This window comes from Bombus affinis, chromosome 10, assembly GCF_024516045.1.
Source record: "Bombus affinis isolate iyBomAffi1 chromosome 10, iyBomAffi1.2, whole genome shotgun sequence".
NCBI lineage: Eukaryota > Metazoa > Arthropoda > Insecta > Hymenoptera > Apidae > Bombus > Bombus affinis.
In genome coordinates this window covers 11,396,815-11,418,729 of record NC_066353.1, presented here as the reverse complement: position 1 = coordinate 11,418,729, position 21,915 = coordinate 11,396,815, and the positions used below count along the sequence as shown (strand labels likewise).

The 21,915-nt window shown below is 35.8% G+C and overlaps 3 protein-coding genes across 8 annotated transcripts in view; 2 read left to right on the top strand and 1 right to left on the bottom strand.

Annotated features, from left to right (window-relative positions):
* The window catches only part of LOC126921311 (chondroadherin-like protein), a 168,336-nt gene extending 155,918 nt beyond the window's left edge, over nucleotides 1–12,418 (top strand). For all 4 annotated transcript variants that reach the window (XM_050732801.1, XM_050732800.1, XM_050732802.1 and 1 more), the window contains 7 exons: nucleotides 116–871; nucleotides 1,381–1,603; nucleotides 1,784–1,923; nucleotides 3,890–4,042; nucleotides 6,134–6,314; nucleotides 6,425–6,564; nucleotides 7,432–12,418. In XM_050732801.1, the coding sequence (XP_050588758.1) occupies nucleotides 523–871; nucleotides 1,381–1,603; nucleotides 1,784–1,923; nucleotides 3,890–4,042; nucleotides 6,134–6,314; nucleotides 6,425–6,564; nucleotides 7,432–7,700 (1,455 nt within the window). In that variant the 5' untranslated portion in view covers nucleotides 116–522 and the 3' untranslated portion in view covers nucleotides 7,701–12,418. The remainder of the gene's footprint in view (nucleotides 1–115; nucleotides 872–1,380; nucleotides 1,604–1,783; nucleotides 1,924–3,889; nucleotides 4,043–6,133; nucleotides 6,315–6,424; nucleotides 6,565–7,431) is intronic.
* A 275-nt stretch (nucleotides 12,419–12,693) lies between these two features.
* LOC126921312 (serine/threonine-protein kinase pakA-like) lies at nucleotides 12,694–15,216 on the top strand. The gene is made up of 2 exons (XM_050732803.1): nucleotides 12,694–13,938; nucleotides 14,009–15,216. Exons 1-2 carry the CDS (start codon nucleotides 13,053–13,055, stop codon nucleotides 14,512–14,514), a joined length of 1,392 nt encoding a protein of 463 aa, XP_050588760.1. The 5' UTR covers nucleotides 12,694–13,052; the 3' UTR covers nucleotides 14,515–15,216.
* LOC126921303 (protein lin-54 homolog) lies at nucleotides 14,587–21,915 on the bottom strand. Of its 3 annotated transcripts, none has more exons than XM_050732777.1 (12): nucleotides 21,606–21,915; nucleotides 20,008–20,404; nucleotides 19,627–19,947; nucleotides 19,283–19,537; nucleotides 18,945–19,163; nucleotides 18,741–18,857; nucleotides 18,503–18,640; nucleotides 18,177–18,416; nucleotides 17,904–18,109; nucleotides 17,385–17,628; nucleotides 17,109–17,305; nucleotides 14,587–17,014 (listed from the first exon to the last, which is right to left on the bottom strand). In XM_050732777.1, the coding sequence occupies exons 2-12, from the start codon at nucleotides 20,392–20,394 to the stop codon at nucleotides 16,831–16,833; spliced, it is 2,508 nt and encodes an 835-aa protein (XP_050588734.1). In that variant the 5' UTR covers nucleotides 20,395–20,404; nucleotides 21,606–21,915; the 3' UTR covers nucleotides 14,587–16,830. The 3 variants fall into 3 exon arrangements, with proteins under 3 accessions (XP_050588734.1, XP_050588736.1, XP_050588735.1); XM_050732779.1 differs by having other exon boundaries at nucleotides 19,301–19,537; XM_050732778.1 differs by lacking the exon at nucleotides 21,606–21,915 and adding an exon at nucleotides 21,408–21,559.

Genomic DNA, 21,915 nt, shown 5'->3' with positions numbered 1-21,915 from the left:
CTCTTAGCATCTCCAGCAATGCACAAAAGAGACCACGTTTCACGCGCAATTATTACCAGCGACCAAATTCCAAAGCCGCAACGAAATTCTAACCACCTACGCTCTTTGTTTGCAGACTCGGTGTACCGGTGCACCGCGGAAGAGCGAACAATGGATATGAGAAGAGCAGAGGCTAAGTAGCAGGCTGCAGGTACAGGAACAGAGAGGGCGAAGCAACAGGAAAGAGGAAGCCGACCGAGTGTGGTGCGAAGAAGCAGCCGACAGAAAGTGTGTGAGAGAGGGAGAGAGAGGGAGAGATAGGGGGGAATAGAAAACGCCGAGAACGACAAGACTGAAACGACGAAAACAGTCCTTTCTTTCGAACAGCTAAGCGAAAACAAAACGAAAGCAAGAGAAATCCGCTAGAGGAAGGAAAAGAAGAAGAAGAAGAAGGAGGAGGAGGGGAATAAAGAGGTTACGAGATCAAATTTTCATAAAATTTCGATAAAGTTTCGAGTAAACAGCAGGTAGTCGAACAAAAAGATGAAGGAGAGCAGCTTATGGACATTGATTTGGGCAATGAGTCTGGCAACGAGTCTGAGCCTCGCGCAATCGGTCAACTGCCCCTCGCACGGTGAAATCTCGCCCTGTTCCTGCACACTGAAGAAATCCGGCTTGGACATCGTATGCGAGTACACGGACATACTTCACATCTCGGAGGTGATGAGCAAGTTGAAAGGGAGGACGAACGCGGTGATCTTTTATCTGAGGCTCAGGCACAACAACCTGCCGAAGCTGCAGCCGTATGTGTTCCTCGGCCTCGACATCCGCCATTTGACCATTCACAACAGCAGCCTGTCGAAGCTCGAGGAATCGTCTCTGAGTTCCATCGGTGAGTACCCTCCGCTTCTTCGTTCTTTGCCCAATGAGCGTCTCGATCATCCCTTTGACAACGTCTCGCGACTCCTCTTTTTCTCCCTGTTTTCAAATCGACCGACGGAAAAACCTTTTAATTCAATCGCCACCTCAACAGCGTTCTTCTTCGTCTGGAACGGTTTCGCTGCTCGTTCAGACCCGATCACGCGGTAAATTCAAGCAGCGATACGCTTCTTCTCGTCTTTGCTCCTGTCTCTTTGCGTTTAAGTAGAGACATATGCGTGTCTCGGACCTTGAACGTTCTTCTTATTTACGCTTTGACATCTTCCTACCTTTCGGTGTATTTTCCTTTTCTTTTTTCTTTTTTTAAGTATCTTTCCATTCTTCGCAAACGAGAAACCGCTTGATAACTGTTCCAACGTTCCATCGCGAAGGCCGTTGAGATCGCACGAATTCGCCTCTTACTCGACCCTTTCGACGAAGCGCAAGCAATTCATCAATGTGGTTTATCGCGGCGTTTCGCAGGGACTGGCCTGACGCAGCTGGACCTCTCGCAAAACGCTTTGCTCTCGGTGCCGTCTAGCGCTTTGAAGGATCTTCAACATCTACTTATACTGAACCTGAACCGCAACAAGATCAAAAACATCCACAAAAAGGCTTTCGAAGGGCTCGACACCCTCGAGATTCTTTCCCTGTACGAGAACGAGATCTCCTACATAGAAGAGGACGCGTTCACAGGATTGCACAAGTAAGTTACTTCAGCTGGAATCAACCACCTGCTACCTATCACCTGGCTGCGAATTTCATTACGTCGCTTTTTCTTCCATTACTTCGATCCCTATCATTTCCGATTAATCGATTAAAAAAACTGACTTAAACAAGCGTCGTAGAATTAAGTTGCAAGTAAAAGGATACGTTTGAACCGTAGCCGGAAGCTGAGAAGATTGAATCTCGGAGGAAACAATTTGACCAAAGTGCCGACACCGGCGCTGCGCACTCTGGACATGCTGAAGAAGTTGGAGATGCAGGAGAATAGGATCACGGCCATTCAGGAAGGCGATTTCGAAGGTACGTCTACTTTCGTTTCCGCCTTCCCTGCGATTCCTCGACTTAGCTCGGGATTTCCTCTGGGGCGGTTGACGTTAACGCGCCACGTACGGCTCGAGCTCCTCGCGTTGCAGCGTTCCTGAAGTAGGATGATATTTGTTAAATGCTCTTTTCCCAATCTTTTTTACGCCGACCAAATTCCTTAAAAATCGGAACGAACTTTCCCATCGACTAATATTACGAAGCGAGCTGTCGGGATAAATAGCGGACGTTTATGCAAATTCATATCGTTACGAGTACCACTAAAAGGAATGAAATATCGTACTTTGAATATTTTACGTGTTTCCGCTCGATATGTGCACTCTGTGCTTCGCTAGTATCTTCGAATATGCGATAATCACATGAAAATTCGCCGTATGGTAATAGGTAATATTTCTTACACAGTTTTATTGCAAAGAATTCACGCTAAAATGAGAAGAGATATTTATCGATGCTCGTGAAGATTCATATTTTTAGGAAAATAATTAAAAGGGTGGAAAGGCATTTGGCTCGCTTATCGAATTATCGTAACGAGCACTATGATTATCTTGTATTATTCTTACGGATTGCGTTCGTTGCACGCGTCTGTGCATCTTCGCAGCTTCGAGGATTTTACTTTGAACTTGGTATTTCTCATCCATCGGACTTGCAACGATTCCATTTGAAATCAGAGTTTCGTATCGTTTGAAAGCGATTCGTTCGTCTTATTATACCAACTTCCTAGCTCGAGTACTAGACTGTAATCCACTTATATTCGATTAACCTCGTAACTTTACAGTGCGTGCACGCGCGTGCATCGCCGACCTTTTCGCATGCGAGCAATAAGGTCATCGATAGAGTTAATATCTGTATTTATTCTTAGACGCGAATTAGCTCGTCTCTAAAAAAGAGGGCCGCGTGGTAACTTTCAAGCAGATCGATTCGCGCAATGGCAGTGCCTCTTCAAGGGTGAGACCGACCCTTCGCTCCAACCCCGTGCTTTACTTTCTTCTGTCGACTTCTATTTTCAGACTTGCGATAGAAAAAGAACAAATCTATCTATTCGAATCTGTCTATTTCTTTCTTTTTCGCCTCTCTACCTTTTACGATCTATGAATGGGACGACGAGTCGTTGCCTGAACCAATAACAACGACAGCGTTTCTACAAATCCTGGGAAACCTCTCTTTACCTGACGCGTATCTTAGACACTCTTTTTAGATCTTTCGTTCTAATGTTTCGTTATAAATTTCCCTAAACGATCGTGTTACGAACCTAGCTTACTTTGCACAGAGAAAGCAATTACCATGCTATCTTGCCAAAGCTTGCGAACGATAATCCGCAGACACGTGCCGCAGCCAATCAGCGTCGTTCCTTCTGCAGATTTTCCACGAAAGACGGACGCTGATTGTCCGCGACACGTGTCTGCGGACAGTCGTCTGACGGCGCAAGCTCAGCTTAAGAGTACGGCTTATTCGTGGTTCGCTGCTGCGGATATTTCATCGCATACCTGATGATCTTTTTAATTCGATATTACCAGCATGTACTCTGAAAACACGGTTTCCACGTAACACGGTGGAAAAATTACCGCGGCCATTCTACAGCGCGATATTCTCGTAACACGATTTCCATATAACGCGACTTAATAGAAGACTTGGACAGCGTTCGTATAACACGAATATTTCCATCACGCTGTTTTGCTTTCGCTCGAAACACGATGTCGATACAACGCGGCACCTATTACTGCCGCGTTACAATAGGATTCACTGTAATAACGCAGGATACATCGTTACGGTATATGAAACTGGTAAAATTACTATATGCAAAACTATGGATTTTGTAAAATATCGTGAAACCGGCACCATTCCTTGACGAAAGCTGAAACGATATATATTAGCAGATAATGTAATTGTTGTTCAATTGAACACGTTAGTCGTGCCGATAAAAATTCTCTTTTCCCTGTGTTATCAGGTCTGAAAAGCCTGGATTCGTTAGGACTGGCGCACAATCAGCTTCGTGAAGTGCCGGCCCGCGTGTTTGCCCATTTGACGCAATTAAACTCTTTGGAGCTGGACGGAAATCAAATTACACACGTGGATCCGGATGCGTTCATCGGTCTCGAGGGTAAGCTTAATCACGATTTCATGCGATTCCTTTGAAACGTCTCGGCACGTGGCACGCTCGGCGAAACGCCATTATTTCTATCGCATCGCCTCGCACGCCTCGGATAACCGATTATCCGACCGATTTTCCATCAAACGCGTACACCGAGCTGCGTCGATCTCGATTTTCCGTCGACGGCAAAAGCCAACGTCGCGAGAACCGTGCTAATCGAAATTATTTCCGACAGTTCCCGTAAACTGCCTTTGTAACCGTTCAATCGCTTATCTGGTTCGAGAACGATCGTTGCACGTAACGATATTAAATCGTTCGATCGTCTAACATTGCGTTATAACGTAGAAATTTGAAACGGTGATCCTGCGGAAAAATCTTCGTTGCTCGTTGTCGGCGTCGAACGCCCGTTTAACGACAATTTGCTGATAAGTGGAACGTCGGTGAAATTCGCGAGTGCCTGCCTGCCTTCGTGCGTAATTTCGCGAAAAAAAGGACTGTCGGTGATTCGATTAAAAATTTGATTAAAAAATTTAAAAAAGAAAGGGTAATTTACGTAAATTCAATGGAAATAATCTCGCAGAGAGGAAGTTAAACGAGAGGCACGTTATGGCAAGGCTATTCTGAAGGGAACAGTCGTCGCTCTTTTCAAACTCGATGACGTTTTTCCGGCAGGATCCTGGATTAGCGAACAGATTGAACTTCTCTATGATTATGCGATGAAGTCTGCCTGTTTGACGTACAAACAGGTAGCAGACTCGATCGAATGGACGTTGTGCCCCGGGCGGAATCGAGGAAACTTGAAAGTTGCATGCACGTCGATGAAATATTACCTTGCTACATCGTGACTGTGCGACGATTACAGGTCAATTATACCGTACAGCACGGATTGTCACGTACCGTGGCGAATAGTGTGAACGGTCTGATTTAAAGCGCATGTTTCAATATTCTATGGTGCCGGCACCATTCCGAACGTAACGCGTTGGAACGAATCCGCTATACGATATGTAACGTAGGATGTGTCTGAAATCATGGTACAAGCGATCGGGTGGTAATTCTACGCACAAAAATAAGTCGAAAAGAAAGAATAACGTTTTTTCGTTCGAGGCCTCGTTTTCGAGAAAAATGAGTTTGAAGATCGGTGAGGTACGCGTGCACCTCAATTGTACGTTCCCATAAATTTCGATCGACAATGTATATTGTACGTTTAATAGTGTGTTTAATAAGTTTTAATAGTGTGTTTAATATGTTTAAGAATACAGACACGGAGAGGAACAGAAGTTTTACAAATGGAAGAATTAACTTACACGGTTACCCAACCGATTTTCAGACTCACTTTTTTCGAAAACGAAGCGTTAAACGAAGAAACGTTATTCCTTCTTTTCTGCTTATTTTTACACGTAGAATCATCAGCCAACCGCTTGTACCGCTTAACTTCGAAGACACTCTGTGTATGAACATTCCTTAATTCGACGAAAACAGCCTGAAATAGACGAATGTATAGCAGCTGTCGCATCTGAAATTGCAATTTAAATGATAGCTCGCGGCTCGCGCTTTCTTTGTAAGGCGTACTTTGTACGTATAAGATATTCCTTTGCTCGATAACTGGTTTGAAACATCGATTATTCAACGTTAATAAACAGAAAAGGACGAAACGATTCGATAAATAAACTTTCCAATAATCGATCGATGGTAATAGCAATTCAAGCGAGCTACGCTTTGCTGTAAACAAACAAAAAAAGCGTTAGACGACCATTTTTACGCGTGCTATGCCGTTAACGGGGCAAATATCAGCGCGTTTATGGCTCTGCAGCCCTCTATAATCCAAATAACTTAATCCAAATTACTTGTCATCACGCGATCATCCAACACACGTCTCTCACCTTATCGGGGGAAAACGATTTAAAGAATGTGAAGAAACAAAGCGTATCGATCGCAGCCAACGAACGAATTGGAATCGTCGAGGAACGAAATTTTCCCTACGTTCAACGTAAACGCGTTGCGTTCTCTTTCACCGTCGATTAATTAGCCTCGTTTCCCAAGCCCAAAAACCTGTCGTATTACGACTACGCTCACGCGTGTTATATTTTAATCGAATTACAGAGAACCTGCAATATCTGCGACTGGGCGATAATAATTTACACTCGGTGCCGAGCGACGCGTTACGCCGTCTACATCGATTACGTCACCTCGATTTAAAGGCCAATAACATTACCGTGCTCCCGGAGGACGCTTTCACCGGATATGGTGACTCCATTACGTTTCTCAACCTGCAGAAGAACCTGTAATTTTTATTATTTCGTTAAGAAAACGATATTTCTCTTCTAGTAGAACTCTATCATCGTAAACGGCGACGTTCTCCTCTCTTTCTCTTTTCTTTTTCCTTTTCTTTAGAATCAAGGTGCTGCCGCCTTTGGTTTTCGAAAATTTGAACTCCCTGGAAACGCTGAGTCTGCAGAACAACAAGCTCACGCACATACAGGAGGAAGTGACTGAAAATATCGTGGACACCCTACGACACATCGATATCACAGGTAAATGTCAAGGATCCGTTCGAACCTCCTTGGAGAGAGGGCAACGCGTAAGTCATGTTCCTGGGAGCCATGTTCCTCTTAGAAGCCAACCTGATTAACACGATTTTGTGGAAGGAAATGCGCGATATTCACGTAATTAGTATCACTCGATGTTAAAGGAAAGAAAACGGAAAACTTATTATCGGGAACTTACTTGCTTATTACGAAGAGACAGGCTCAGGCTGGCGCAAATAGCGTGGTAAATTAAAAAGCCTAGTCCCTGTAATTGCCAGTCTTTGCTCTGCATTTCCTTTTATGAAATTTTAACGACTCGTACAATGTTTCGTATAACTCCACGAATGTGTCTAATTGAACGACAAACGGGAAGGATTTGAAACGTAAATGAAAGCAGTCGTCGAGTAAAAGTATAGGAATGAAATATCGCGAAGAGTGGAGGAAAATATTTCAAGAGTTAGTTAACGAACTCGCCGACGAGTTTTTAAGTCGGAGGATTCAGAATGCAGCGACTGCGACTCGGAGAAGTGGTAGTCATTAAGAGACGTCATTATCGTGTGAACGGAGAAACACTCCTTTTAAATAATGCCCTGTAAGACCTACGAACGAGCGCTGCTCCTGCAACATCGTAAAGCTTAACAGGCCGCAATCGAACCAAGCTCTTTCTCCACAAAGGTATCTCAGTTCGCCAGAACGATTCAATAGCCAGCGTAAAATGAATTAGTCGTTTAAGAAATTACAGTTGCCCGAACTAATAAAAGCTATCGAGGAAACGATCGACTAGAAGTATATCCAAGAATAAAAGAAACGAAATAATAAATACGTACACTGGACATTTATCTGAAACATTTTCCACTTGCACTTTTTCCACAGACAACCCTCTGATCTGCAACTGCGAGCTACGATGGTACACCGCTTGGTTGGGGAATTTACGCGACAAGGACGACGAGAGGATGTCGAGGAAGCGCACTGTGTGCACCATGCCCAACGAACATCGGGAGTACTCCGTTCAAAACATACCGTTGGAGAGAATGGGTTGCGTCGGTGAAAACGCTGGAAGAACCTCGTCGACTGGCAGCTGCGGCGTTTACATCGATATAATGCTAGAAATAGCAACAGTGGCCGTCGTTACTATGCTCTAACTGCGATGTTCGATGCCGTTATGTCACGTTATGTCCGGACATCTCAGTTTCCCCTAGCGCGAATTTATTCCCTTGATTCGCGAACGCGAATGCTTGCTACCGGCGGCGTTATCCTCGTTTGCTCCACTTTCGTTGGCCAGCGAATTTATCGTTCTTCTGTCGTCGTGCAATCATGCCACGGTCGCGGAGACGTGACACGATTGAACGATTTATAGCTTAATCCTTTATGTAGTCTCACTTTCGACCATTGCAATTCCACTGCTGCGCAATTCGAGTAAATCTACTTAACGAGCAAATGTATCGAGAGCTGGTCGAAAGTCGTGGGAAATGTTTGCGCGCGATATCTTATCGTTGAATCGTAAAGAAATCGAAGATGTTTTTTCTTTCAATGTTCGTTATCTTATCGATACTTTCCTTTTTATCGTACGAAAGACGAAGGGAAAAGAAAAGAACGTATCGAGCACGATGTCGTTCGATCAGGAGTAAAACGAAGCCGAAGAACGATACGATTGAATATAATACAGCACCCGTGTACATCTCAGTTGTCGCGTCTGACTGGTCGAATTCCAAGGTCGAAATCGTAGGTGTTCCATCGGGAACGAACGACGGTCAAAGAATATCCGAAACGGGGCAAGAGAGAATTCGATCGCGACGTACGATAACAGGGTGAAAAAGGAGCCCTCGATATCATAAATAATTGTAAGAGCCTTTTTCATCGAACGTTACATATCAAGATCGTTGCCAAGTATTTTATGGATGTCTGTTAAAGCTCGCACGAACGCGAGACGCGTAGTATAACTTGATAGAAAATTCGAATGTCTATAGTTTAGCCGTCACTCATCCACGGACATTCATCTTATACATATCAACGCGTTCCTTAAACCATTGGGACGATATCGTCGACATTTCTTAATGTTCGCACTTCGTACGTCACAATCTCACGTAATAGCAATATAGACGATAGGTCGTCAATCTCCAGTTTCTGTTGTTGCTGAAAGTTGCGAAAATATTCGTCAGACAGCCTGACCGACGGTATTTACGATAAATTAATGTTTCCTATTTTATATAATAGGTATATATATAAAGGTATTTAGTTCCGGTTTGAAAATTATACAAAGTTACATTGCTAATTTATTATCTGGATATCGGTTCCACGGTATTTGCGTTATTTCAGGAAAAATCGCGAATTTATTACGTTACTCGGCCGATAAATATTCGGTGGAAACGGAGTAATCGGGTAATCGATATTCAGGCGTGCTCTTTAGCCTGCAATCTTTACCGGTGATATCTTGAGATCGTTCAGCTGCTTAACTCCATTCACAAAGGACCGACCGGTCGAAATGAAATAACGACTGCTGATGAAACGTAATATACTCAACAGGAAACCGACACTTGTCAATTCTGGTAGAGCACGACCGCGATCATTCAAGTGGCTTGTCGCTTCTGTTTTGTAGGCTCTACTTGCGCTCTAGACGTCGACACTTATACGGCGCGTGATAAAATTACACCGTCTTTCAGCAACGCCGCGAGATGAGACGGCAAAACGATCGTGTACGTCGCAGTTACGCTTTTGCCGCACCATCCTTCGTTTCAACTAGACGCTTTAAATTCCCCTCTTTGTTATAGCAACGCACGGATTGTGACGTGCGAACACACCACGTATGCTTGTATTTCGAGTTGCGAAACGTGTTCGAAGTTCGTTCGATACGCGCGGCAAACGTCAAAGATATCTGTAATATTTTTCGACGAACGCGGAAAATTCGATTGTTACGCGGAAACGAAGAAAGTATAGAGACAAATCCTGCACGTAATTATTATATTGTCGGATTACATTAAACGATATAGAGATATATGTATATCATAGGAGTGGGTTGATTAATCCGTTGCGAGTATTTGTTGGTAAAATGGTAAACCATCATCGAACACCTTTCGTACACTTTATACCGCGCGATATAATTATTAATTATCGATAATGCGTTCACAGAACGCAGAATCGTAAATAAGTTACACATGGAAAGTACATCGTGTTTTACTATTCGATAAATAGAGTAATAAAAAAGTAATAAGATTAAGGCATTAATATTACGAATAATATACTGCATATCGAAATTAGATTAATGATAATATTACGTCGTGACACGAACCGCTATGAAACCTAATGGAAATCGAAGGAAAATCACAAAAATATTCGTTTTCCTTTTTTTTCGAAATTTATACGATTTATTATCGAATTATCGATTGTCCTCGAAACAGATACTACGTATGATTTAAAACATCGATCTGACCGATTTTATTTAATTAATAAATCAAGTTTCTCTTTCAAAACGTTTTGAGTTATACCGAAGGTATCGGAGGGATGACAAGATATTAAGAAAATATTTTTTCCTTCGATCAAAAAAGGGAGAAGGTTCGTGCCAATATCACACAACACACACATATCATTTATACGCCCAAAATTTTACCTGTAAAATAATGGTTAATTAAGGCTTCACTGATATAATCTCTAAAGATCATATACATATCGTGAACGTGAGATTTAAGAGAATTTATTTGTTAATATATATATAATATATGTACGTTACATATATATACACATTATTACGATCATCAAAGATATATTATATACCTATATATTATATATATACATATACGCATTGGATGTTTTTTCTAAGAAGTTTCATCGATATAAAAATACGAAGTTGTTATTTACGTGCTGTTGTTACAAGTGAATAATCTCATTGCAGATTATTTCAGCCCAGTATCTATTTAATGATTGTCCAGTACTTTCTTCTCTGACGAATTTTCTTTATTAGTTGGGATTTGAAAAAAATATGAAGCTTCATTTAAACGATACGCCGAGTGGTATTCTTTGCAGGCCCTACACATAGCTTAGGATCCTCAGGAGGCATATCGAAGATACGTTTTCTTCATATCTTACTACTTTGATGCCAATTATTTTGTTAAAAGAAAAAGATTCGCTCGAACGACAGCACGTGAATGATTATAAGTTGACGAAAAATACCAGTAGATACAGAAATAAAGAGAATAGTAACGTTAGCATAGACGCACTTATCCAGTGAGGCAGGAGTTTAGATCCCAAGATTAAAGACTGAATCGACGGGAAAGAAGTAGCAAAATATATAAGTATATCCGTTTCCGCATTGATCTTAGCTTTCGTCGAGCAATATCGGTCTCTTGTTTCATTTTACCTATCAACAGTACCATATATATTCGCGACTTTCTCAAAAACTTTTTATTAGAACTTGGTACATAATATCGACGGATCATAGATTTCTTCCTAATTGTACTATCTTCTTCATTGACATATTATCAAAAGAAAAACCAAGGGACTCCTGACTCACATAGTGAAACATATCCCTTTAGGTGATCGTAGAACGATGAAACGGGCTAGTCGCTTGCGCGTATTCGCGTCGGAGACACCCAAAGAACCATGTCGAGACATATCTCTGATGGCCGTAGGTTTTAGTCTCGCCGGCTGCGTTGTTATTATTACTAATTATTATAAGCGGTATTTTTGTACAGTGTCTTACAGTGATGAAGTCGTTGCAGGCGCAGCCGACGAGCCGTTCACGGCGTAGCCATATTATACATTATATAAATATATATACATACATATATTTATTTCAATTATAGCGCGTAATACTCTGAAAACCTTTCTTTGGCGTACACATGATACATACAGAGATGCATGTGCACGCATGTAAACGTAAATTAAAAAAGCGTCAGTTTAACGAAACGAAAGAGAAAATGCAAGTAAAAACGAAGAACAAATACACAATGTCAAGAAAGGATTTGTTCGTATGAACAACTTCAAGAACGGAGCTTTTCTTTGTCTCTGTCTCTGTCTGTCCGTCTGTCTCTCTGTCTCTCACTCTTTCTTTCTCTCTCTCTTTCTCTCTCTCTCTATTTATCTCTCTCTTCCTCTCTCTTTCTCTCTCTCTCTCCCTCCTTCCCTCTTTCTCTCTCTTTCTCTCTGTTTTCATTGAACTTCGGTGGATATCTTTACTTGTATCTATCTCGGTGCTCTCTTATATTGTCCGCTTCGTTACCTCTCAAAGAATCATTTAAATTTCCTCAACTTATAATTATTGTATACGCTGGTAAACATCACATACACGCGAGAGACATGCAAGCATATACACACGTACAAATAATAATTTTACAAACATAGGATACACGTACGATAGATTACATGTACGGACACATTACTACCTACATACCTATATGTTATTTCCTCTTTGATTAAGAGTAGATAATTAATCTGTGTAAGAGCCACACGAAGTTCGTGTGAAATTGAAATACGAATGAGAAAGGATTCTATCGCAAAGGATACATACACATACACACGTACACACGCACACGGAAAATCCATGCCTAAAATGACATATCGGTGTTACAACGTATAAATATATATATATAAATATAATTATAAATATATAAATATAAATATTATGTAAAACACAGATACACACATAAAATTCGTCTGTATATGTCTATAAATATTGTTACATATATATATGGTCACTATAATGATAATTATTACGTGATATGTATTACGAAACATCTTTTTCTCGCAAAGGTCCGTGATACGGGCATCTACTCAGATTCTAATGTCTATATGTCATTGTTTATTATGTCGTTAACAATTAACGTGTATATGTGAAACTTTCAAAACGAATAAAAGGTACCTAAGCATATGACCATCGTTATCTTATTTCCTTTCTACCGAATCCTTGTCTGTTTTCATTTATACTATAGTTAGCTGTACTAACAAGTATACACTATAATTGATTAATTTTGACAACAATATAAGCATCAAGGAATAGTCAAATTACTTGTTGCAATAAATATAAATGGAAGAGTATTTTATTTTTAAAAAATATAAAAGTTTGTATTTTCAAATACTTTATTGATCTATCGAACGATCGTGGCAACAGATCACACTCGAACAATCGATTCCAATCGAGTAACCAATCAACATCGTTTATCTTCATCCACGTGCTAGAAAATAAGGTTATGTTACGCGTGACGAAGGTAACAAATACATACTGGGTTATTATTTCGAAATTTATTACAATGAATTTTAATCTTTAAATGTTTATAACTGTTTTATGATTGTTAATAATGGCATACCCAAATAAACGGTAAAGCAGTTTGCTAAATTTATTTGATAAAATACTATAATTACATCTATATTACAATTTTAAAAAACTGTAAAAGTACATATTTTAAAACCAATATTGTTCATTTATGAATAAACATTAACAATAATAATCAAACTGGTAACTTTTAATTATCTAAAACCATAAAGGCTTTCAACATTTTTAAATCATGACTCGATATGCAAGAGCTAAAGGTTCAAAAGCTTCAAATGAAAAAATACCCAATGAAGCTACACCATGGCATGTAATGAAACAACAATTAATTGAAAATTTATCAAAAAAACAAGAATCTACTGGAGAAACAAAAACTGTTAAAGAATTGCTGGGTGACACACAAAATACAACTACTACTAATAATGTTGAAAATGCTAATAGTTCATGGGCAGAATTTCCAAACAATTCTGATATAAAACATAATGTAATGATGCAAAAAGTACAGAAAAAGCAAAAGACTATTAGCAAAGATAATCCTGTAGAAGAAATAAAAAGTAAGGAACACCAAGAAGATGTATATCAATATAATACAAATAACAATAAGAAAAGAAAAAAAGATAAACGCAATACATTGGAAATTAAGGAAAATAATATCGATGCAGTAATCAATATGAATGAATCACAAAATGAAAACAATATACCTTCCAAACGCCAAAAACGCAATACAAAGAAAAGAAATTTGAATGAAAGTGTATCCAAAACCACAGAAAATGATAATAATGATAGTATCGAACCAAAAAATACAAATAATAACAAGAATGGAAATGAAGAAATTAATAAACCACAAAAAAGTTTTAATAAAAACTTTCCAATTAAATCACAGAACTTTAAGAATACTCCAAATAAGTTTGGTATGAAAAAGATTGACAATCAGAAAAGGAAGAGGAAACCACCTAAAATTCGAGATGATAAGGAACACAAAAGAAGAAAACCAGACGTAGCCCCTTCAAAAATAACCATTAATGGTGTGGAATTAGAAATTGTGAAATTTGATGGGTTTCCAGTGAAAAAAGAAGATGCAGATAGACTAAGTGATTTAAAGCAGAAAATGATCATGAAAGGTACATTGTATTAGTAAACTTTTTATAATGGTGTATTAAACATTTTTTAATCATTTTCATCATTTTGTAGGTATTCCACAAAAAGAAATAAATGCAGCAATGAAACTGGAAAGGAGAAAAGCTGAAAAAGCACTAGCTAGAATTAGAAAATGTGTATGTTTTCATTGTCGTAAATCTGGACATAATTTATCTGATTGTCCTGAACTTGGATCAGAACAAGCAGGAACTGGAATCTGTTTTAAATGTGGATCAACAGAACATACTCATTTCGAGTGTAAAGTAGCTAAGCCAATGGAATTCAGATATGCAACTTGTTTTATTTGTCGTGAACAAGGACACATTGCTAAACAATGCCCCGATAATCCTAAAGGAATTTATCCTCAAGGAGGAGCTTGTAAAATTTGTGGAGATGTTACACATTTGAAGAAGGACTGTCCGGATTTGATTAAAGAAAAGGAAGAAAATACTATTACAGTAAATACAATTGCAAATGGTAATTTAGAATCCCTAGGAGGGGACGTAAATAGCATAGACGAAAAAGATAATAAAAAGACTAAAAAAATAGTGAAATTTTAATAAGCACTTAAAATAGAAATAAATACACGTATTTTTATGTATAATGTAAACTTTTTGTATATAATTCAATGCTTGCTATGTAAATGTAAGATTTATTGAAAGGTACATGTGTCCGACATGTATATACATACATTATCTTCATACATATACTTTAACATTATGTAAACCACCATCATGAAAAATCTGATATCAAATAACATATAATATCGTTACAATTTATGTATTATCTATTTACATTATATTGGAATTTTTAAATCAATTAAAACTTTTTACATATTAATTGTACACTGTGATCATGAAATTATTTATTCATTTAAATAAATTTTTCTAAGTTAAAGGAATAAATTATTTATTAAACTCTATGATATCAGATTTTTTTCTCCCTATGTACAGAGGACAAACTATAAAGATATACGTAGATATACAAATATTATCTGTACATAGTAGTAGTTTCTTATACATATATCAGCATCATTTGCAAAATTTGTAATGTTAATTTTAAATTTATATTTCTATATTTAATCTGTTATACAAATGACATGTAACAAGTAGAAACATACGATTAATTTTTCATTACCGTAATTTTCTTTTGAGACATCTAAATAAATGCCTCAATTTCTATTCACACAATTTTTATCTTATTATATTATGAATCTGTACAATTTATATACTTAAAATAAACATTATCATTTGAAGTATGAATTTTATGAATATATATGTATTTATATGTGTTTGTACCTATATTACACTTGTTCTTACACTATTCCATATATATAACATATAAACTCTCTATATTTTATATTAATCTGCTACATAAAAGTTATACTTTAATCACCTCTAATGGTAGACAGATATTATTACTACTGCAGTGATGAATAAAGTCAACACATGATGAGAAATATCCATTTATCTGTACCTATCAAATCTTTAATTTATATATTAGACAATTGCATTCTCAATATCTTAATTCACTGTAATGCTCCACCATTAATTATTTAAATAATTCCTCATATTAAATAATATACAATAATTAAATTCAAAGAGACAATTTATTGCAACGCAGAATGAAAAACTTTTATTTTAGAATTGATAGAAGTTGTGCGATATTACATATCGTAAGAAAATGTACGGAAATGTCCTAATATATTTTTTTCAAAAGTATGCTAATTATAAGATGCACAAACATAACGCAATGAAAGAAAATTTCCCAACCTCCTTTTAAAAAATCTGTTAATGTTAGCTATAGACGAAGAACATCGATAAAGAAAAAATCATAAAAATACAACATTATTCAGGAATAACTGGAGTAACTCTTACTTTTACAAATAACGTAAATTTTTCAAATATCTTTGATAATGATAACGATTATAAACAAATTCAATTTCATCGGAAATTAATGTTTCTTTTTTGTAAACTTTTAAACTAACATATATACACCGAGCTATTCTGAAATTAACCAAGAAAAATCATTTTTTCGATTTAAGATAAATATATTAAATTAACATGCAATATGGAAATCTTAAATAATATAAACCATTATATTAAACGCATTTAATTTTGAGCTCATTAATCACATTGCCTAGCGATAAAAAATTGAGTGTTTTCGCTATTCCATAAAACTCCATCATTATCCAATATTCTATGAATACATGCATTTCTTTTCATTAAAACATCTGAACTTTTATGCTAATCAAGAATTAATTAATTAGAAATTCAAATTTGGATACGAAGTATAGAACATTTAATGTACAGATACTTCTTACTACTTTAGCCTCTTACTTTAATTTCCAATAAAATCTTTTTAAAATGTAATTGACAAATATATAAATATTTTTTGTTATCTTATATATTTGTGTTACAAATTTTCATGTAAAATTTCATTCAACCGTATTATTTCTAAACTTACTCTTATATTCTTGATATATTACATAATAAAATAATAACCAATTTTATATTATTTTTATCAAATTCTCAATGAAAATAAAAATAATTTAGTGATAGACTTTTTAATCACACATAACTGAACACTCACTATGCTATGATAAACATATCTATAATTTCGAAAGTACGTATATGCAATTTATGATTATAAAAGAAGCCTTTTATATATTAATAAAACAAAATAAGAAAACGGTTGAATGTATAATATTTTAATACCTTTCACCATTATCTTTGGTATGTAACACTTATATATAGTTGGTATGACCAATTATCAAATTAAGAAGTACCAATAACTAACATCTTCAATTTTGTGACTTCAGGATAGGTTCGCAAACTTCGAACATTTTGAACATATTTTTCCTTAGAATGTACCTGCTAGGTAGCTTCAGCTTTGTGTGCTGATTCTATGATTTCTTTGAGGCAGCGACCAAATTCCTCGATTATAAGTCTTTGTGATGTTTCATCATCAAACATGTTACGTTCTGCTTCATCAGCTTGCGCCATTAAGCACTCACACGTTATTTGTACTACTTTATCAGTCAAAAAATTAAATGGTTGCCTGTAAAATATGTATCACAATAAACATGTATCACAAGCATGTAATTCGTAATATTTCTATCTTTTCCTTCCTTTTCAATATTTCTTAAACATACCTTGCACCAGTATTTGATGTAGCAGGTGGCCTAAAAGCCATTTCCGATAATTGTAATTTTGTCTTATTTAGCGTAAGTTGTGCAGTTCTCACTTCAGCTGCTTCAGCTAGGTCTTTTAAAGATTTCTTCTCTAAATTCGGTTCTTCTACATTACGGCACCCTATACATTTACAATTAGCAGAACAAGGAATCTTAGCCTAGTAAAATAAAAAAATATTTTAGCGAGAATATTTTATTATTTTTAAAAACATCTATGTTTATGGCCATTTATTATACCTCGTAACATTCACAATAATTCTTTAAACATCCACTTCGTTTACAGTTGCAACCTTTGTTATGTCTACGTATATCATCGCCAGTTTCACGACCTTTGCCAATTTTTGGACGAAAAGCATTTGGATTACGCTCCAAACAGGACTTAATAGCACGTTGTCTTTCTTCTTCATTTCCAAGATTATTAGAACAGTTATTACAGTTGCACATATGACAAAATTCTCCATTCGCAAAGCAGTCACAATATCTGCAGCAAAACATATTTACGACTTATTGCTTTCATTTATTAAAACGCAATTAAAATAATAATGTATTAATGTCAAAATCAAATATTTCTTACATCACAAAACAATCTTCTAATTAAAAACGTAATATAACATCTATTGTGGACTGTCATTTTACAACATAATAAAAAAATGAAAAGCACTACCTGATGTTCAGTTTTTAAAAGTAGAATCATAACAATGATATTATATATTCAAAAATTATGTGAATTAGTTTACAGTCTTATGTTATACTTACAATTTAAGACATTGTGATTTAGTGCAATTGCATGGTTTTCTTGGCCGAATACCATTTGGCTCAACACTGGTATATGATCTTTGAGAGCTTTTACTTTCTATAACAGATCCCACAGATAAAGTCCCTGTTGAGGTCTGCAAATTTTGTGAATTACCTAGTAAACCAGATGTTGTTTGTTGAGATTTCAATTTTACATCATCTGTTGGCTATAAGAGATAAATAATGTTATTCTATGCGTATCACAAATATTCTAATGAAAGAAATATACTAAACCTGTTGCTGAATATATTGGGCTGGTAAAACTACAATATTTCCCACATTCGAATTAGTTGAAAGAACAGCTTGCCCAGATGCTAATTGACTTAAAGCAGATGCTGGGATAGCAACTGCATTTTTTGATTGGTTGGCTACTGTCGCAGTTGCTGGAATTAATAATCTTTGCCCGCTTCCTGTTAATGTAGCCTTAGGTGCAACTGTCCTTAATGGCTGATTGCTAGTATTTAATGGAACTACCTGCATTTTGTTTGGAAAAAAAACAAGATGTATATAAGTAAATTTTCTAGTATCTTTCGATGATTATATGTTTTATTTTTACAAACCTTAACAATCTGTTGTTGACCTCCTATTTTTTGGCCAACTCCAACAGTTTGTAAAGTTGTTTGTGATTTCGTTTTACCCACAGTAACAACATTTGTAGTACCTGATGATGGAGTACTAACTAATCTTACATATTGCACCTTGAAAAGTATTGTATATTTAAGATATTTAGGCTTTAAATATTAATGCAAAGAAAAATATTGCAAAAATATTGTTTTGATTTTATGAAAAAAATATTACTTGTCTGCCAGGCATTTGTATTTGATGTACTTGATTAGATCCAGTAACAATGTTTTGATTTGCTGGTATTCTAATAACTTGTCCACTTCCAAGGACAGTTCCAGGTTTTAAAGAACTCTATCAAAATATTTTATAATTAGCATAGAGATATTAAAAAAATATTAAAATTATATTAAAAATATGTATCACATACATACAACTAACCTGTCGTATAATCACTTTCTGTGGACTTTGTTGAACAGATGATTTATTAGAAGAGGAAAATGTTGATTGCTGATTTGAAATTGTCGAAGCTTTAACTTGTGTGTTTACTGTAGGAGCAGGTAATATCTTTGTTGGCGATTTAATTGTATTACTTGGAACTATAGTCATTTTAGAGGGTTGAGAACTTGATGATTGCACTAATTTATTTACAATTATTCCCTTTAACAAAAATAAATACGAATTAATTATTTCTGAGAGATCTTACATCTTAATTATTTATTAATTGGAAGATTTTTAATTCTTCCTTTTTATAAAAATATTAAGAAGATAATACTTACTTTTTTCTTTATACTCACTTGTTTCTGTGGTGTTGAGGGCAAAATATGTTGAACTTTGTTAGTGGAAAGTAATCCCATTTGTTGTGCTTGTGCTAATGTTATAGTTTTTGTTGGACTTGTAACATCTTGACTTGACGAACTATTGTTTAAAAATTTTATTGCTTGTGTTTGTTGATTTTCATTTTGAGAACTTGCTATAAGAACTTGTTGACCTGATGGTGCTTGATTTCCAGCTAGTATCATTTTTGTATATACCTAAAATCATGGTAAAAAGGGAAGCTTAATATATGTTTCAATCCTAAATACAGTAAAAATAACGAATATTATATCACAAATAATCTTACATTTCGATTTTGAGAGGTACTCTGTGCAGTACGTTTTATAGCAGACTGAGATGTTTTTGCATTCTGTACACTTCCTAATGTGATATTTCCTGAATGACTAGTTGCCATTACAGGCTTACTAGGTTGTGCAGATCTTAACTGAACTATATTACCATCAGCAGATTTTGCCGTTATGAGAGTCTGAGCTAATGATTGTAATTGACCAGCTGATGCTGTTGACGGGTGTGAAATTTTTAAGATTTGGCTAGTACCTTGACCACCAGCTGGAGAGACTATCATAATCGACTGACTTTGCGTAACCTGACCAACATTTGACTTTACCTATTAAAATAATTAACAAATAATAATATATAACCAACATAAGTATTATATACTGTGTACCTGTACTGTAGATGCAGGAAGCCTTTGTAACGTTGGTTTTGTTTGAAATACAATATTTTGATTATTTTGATTCGCTGTTGTATAGATAATATGTTCATCTTGAGCTTGTTCAGAAACTTCAGTCATTTCCACATCAGGTACAATCGTTTCAGTCTCAATATTACGTCCAATTATTATATGCTCTTCATCCGTTGTCATAACTTCTTCAGCATTCATGCATTCTAGCTCAGCTTGAATATTTGCAAATGCTTCAAAGTCATTGGATGAATATTGTTCATTATTATGCGATAGACTCAGTGCACTCAAGTCTCCATCACCAAGTGTACGTGAATCAAGAGCTAATGGTTCAACCAATGCTCTAGCATTTTGTCCTTTATTTATAGACATGATTACGTCCCTATACAAAATGTTACTTGTTGCAGAAACTTATATATTTTAAATGAAAATAAGTATACGTATAATGTACTTCATTTAATTTGTATTGATATTATCTTTTTAGATTATTTCTTTTTACATACAATATGTAATGTAGGATTATATACAGATTTGTAACAAACTATATAATCAACTATATAACAACAATTACAATCAAGAAAGCCATATAGACATATAATATATAATTTCTTAAAATTATCATTTTCGTAAAAATCTTAAATATATAATAAAGCCAGGACATTAATTACATAACTAAGTACGGAAACAAAACATACGATACAAAGATTCCTAAGCACAAGTCTATATGCTAGTATAAAATATCAAATTATAAACTATAAACAATTTTAGCAATATTTAATATCATGTCATCATATCACTTATTTATATTTAAAATAACTTTATCTAAGTTAAAAAGGTTTTCCAGATGTCTGTATCTTTCATCATAAACATGTATTTGATGGATACACAGGTTAGAAATTCATAGAATGTAAATCGTTTATATTATAAAGCTCGAAACGCTGTTAGACAATACATAGAAAGAAATATTGCAAACAAACGGAAAAATATAAAACGATTTATGAATTGACTTAAAAACGAAACGAATCGACGACGATTTAAAAATTCAAAAATTCAAATCTTTAAGATGTAGATGTGCCTTTTATAACTACGAAGGGCAGTAGGATTATCTACAAGCACGTCCAACAATATAAAGACCGAGTATAATTCGAATTTTCGAAAATTCGAACAATAAAATTTGAATAATGAAGAAAAATTCGAAGGATAGTCTACTTAGGAACATTAGCGCCATTTATTACTTGAACGCGCCATTTTCCACGAACTGAATTTCTCCAAGTATTTTAATAGTTTTAATGATTTCACAGCAAATCGACATTAATGTACGAAGAAAAATTAAACACTTAATATTTCAAATGGTAATAAAAAAGGAACTTTTCCTAAATATTCACCTTATAATCGCACAAAATTTAACTTAACCTATAAGTTATCATTTCATATCAGGTACATACAGTGCTGGGTGGGGGCGTGCCACGAAACTTATTTTAATTTTAACAAATAATACAAAAATGTCTCTTATATGCTCGTCAAGCATTTAAATTTCACTTAAACTTTTTCCTAAATAAATTAATCGTTCTTATAATACATACCTGGGTGTTCCTTTAATACCTCGAATTTGTTCAAAATCACGCGCCCACCATTGCTGTCCCACAGTGCACTACGCACCGCTGTGTACAAACAGACCCAAAGGTCGTTTAGTATTAAAATTTCAAAGAGAAACGAGAATGACAAGTTCACTGTTACTATAGAGTTATATTTTTTCTTATATGTAATTCAACAAAAGTAAACGTTTTACTTTATCAATCGGATATTACGTCAAAAACAACCAATATTTTCGCGCACTTTGCAAATTTCGATTTCGCCATTTTCACCCTTCCGCGGCTAAAAACACGTCAGCCC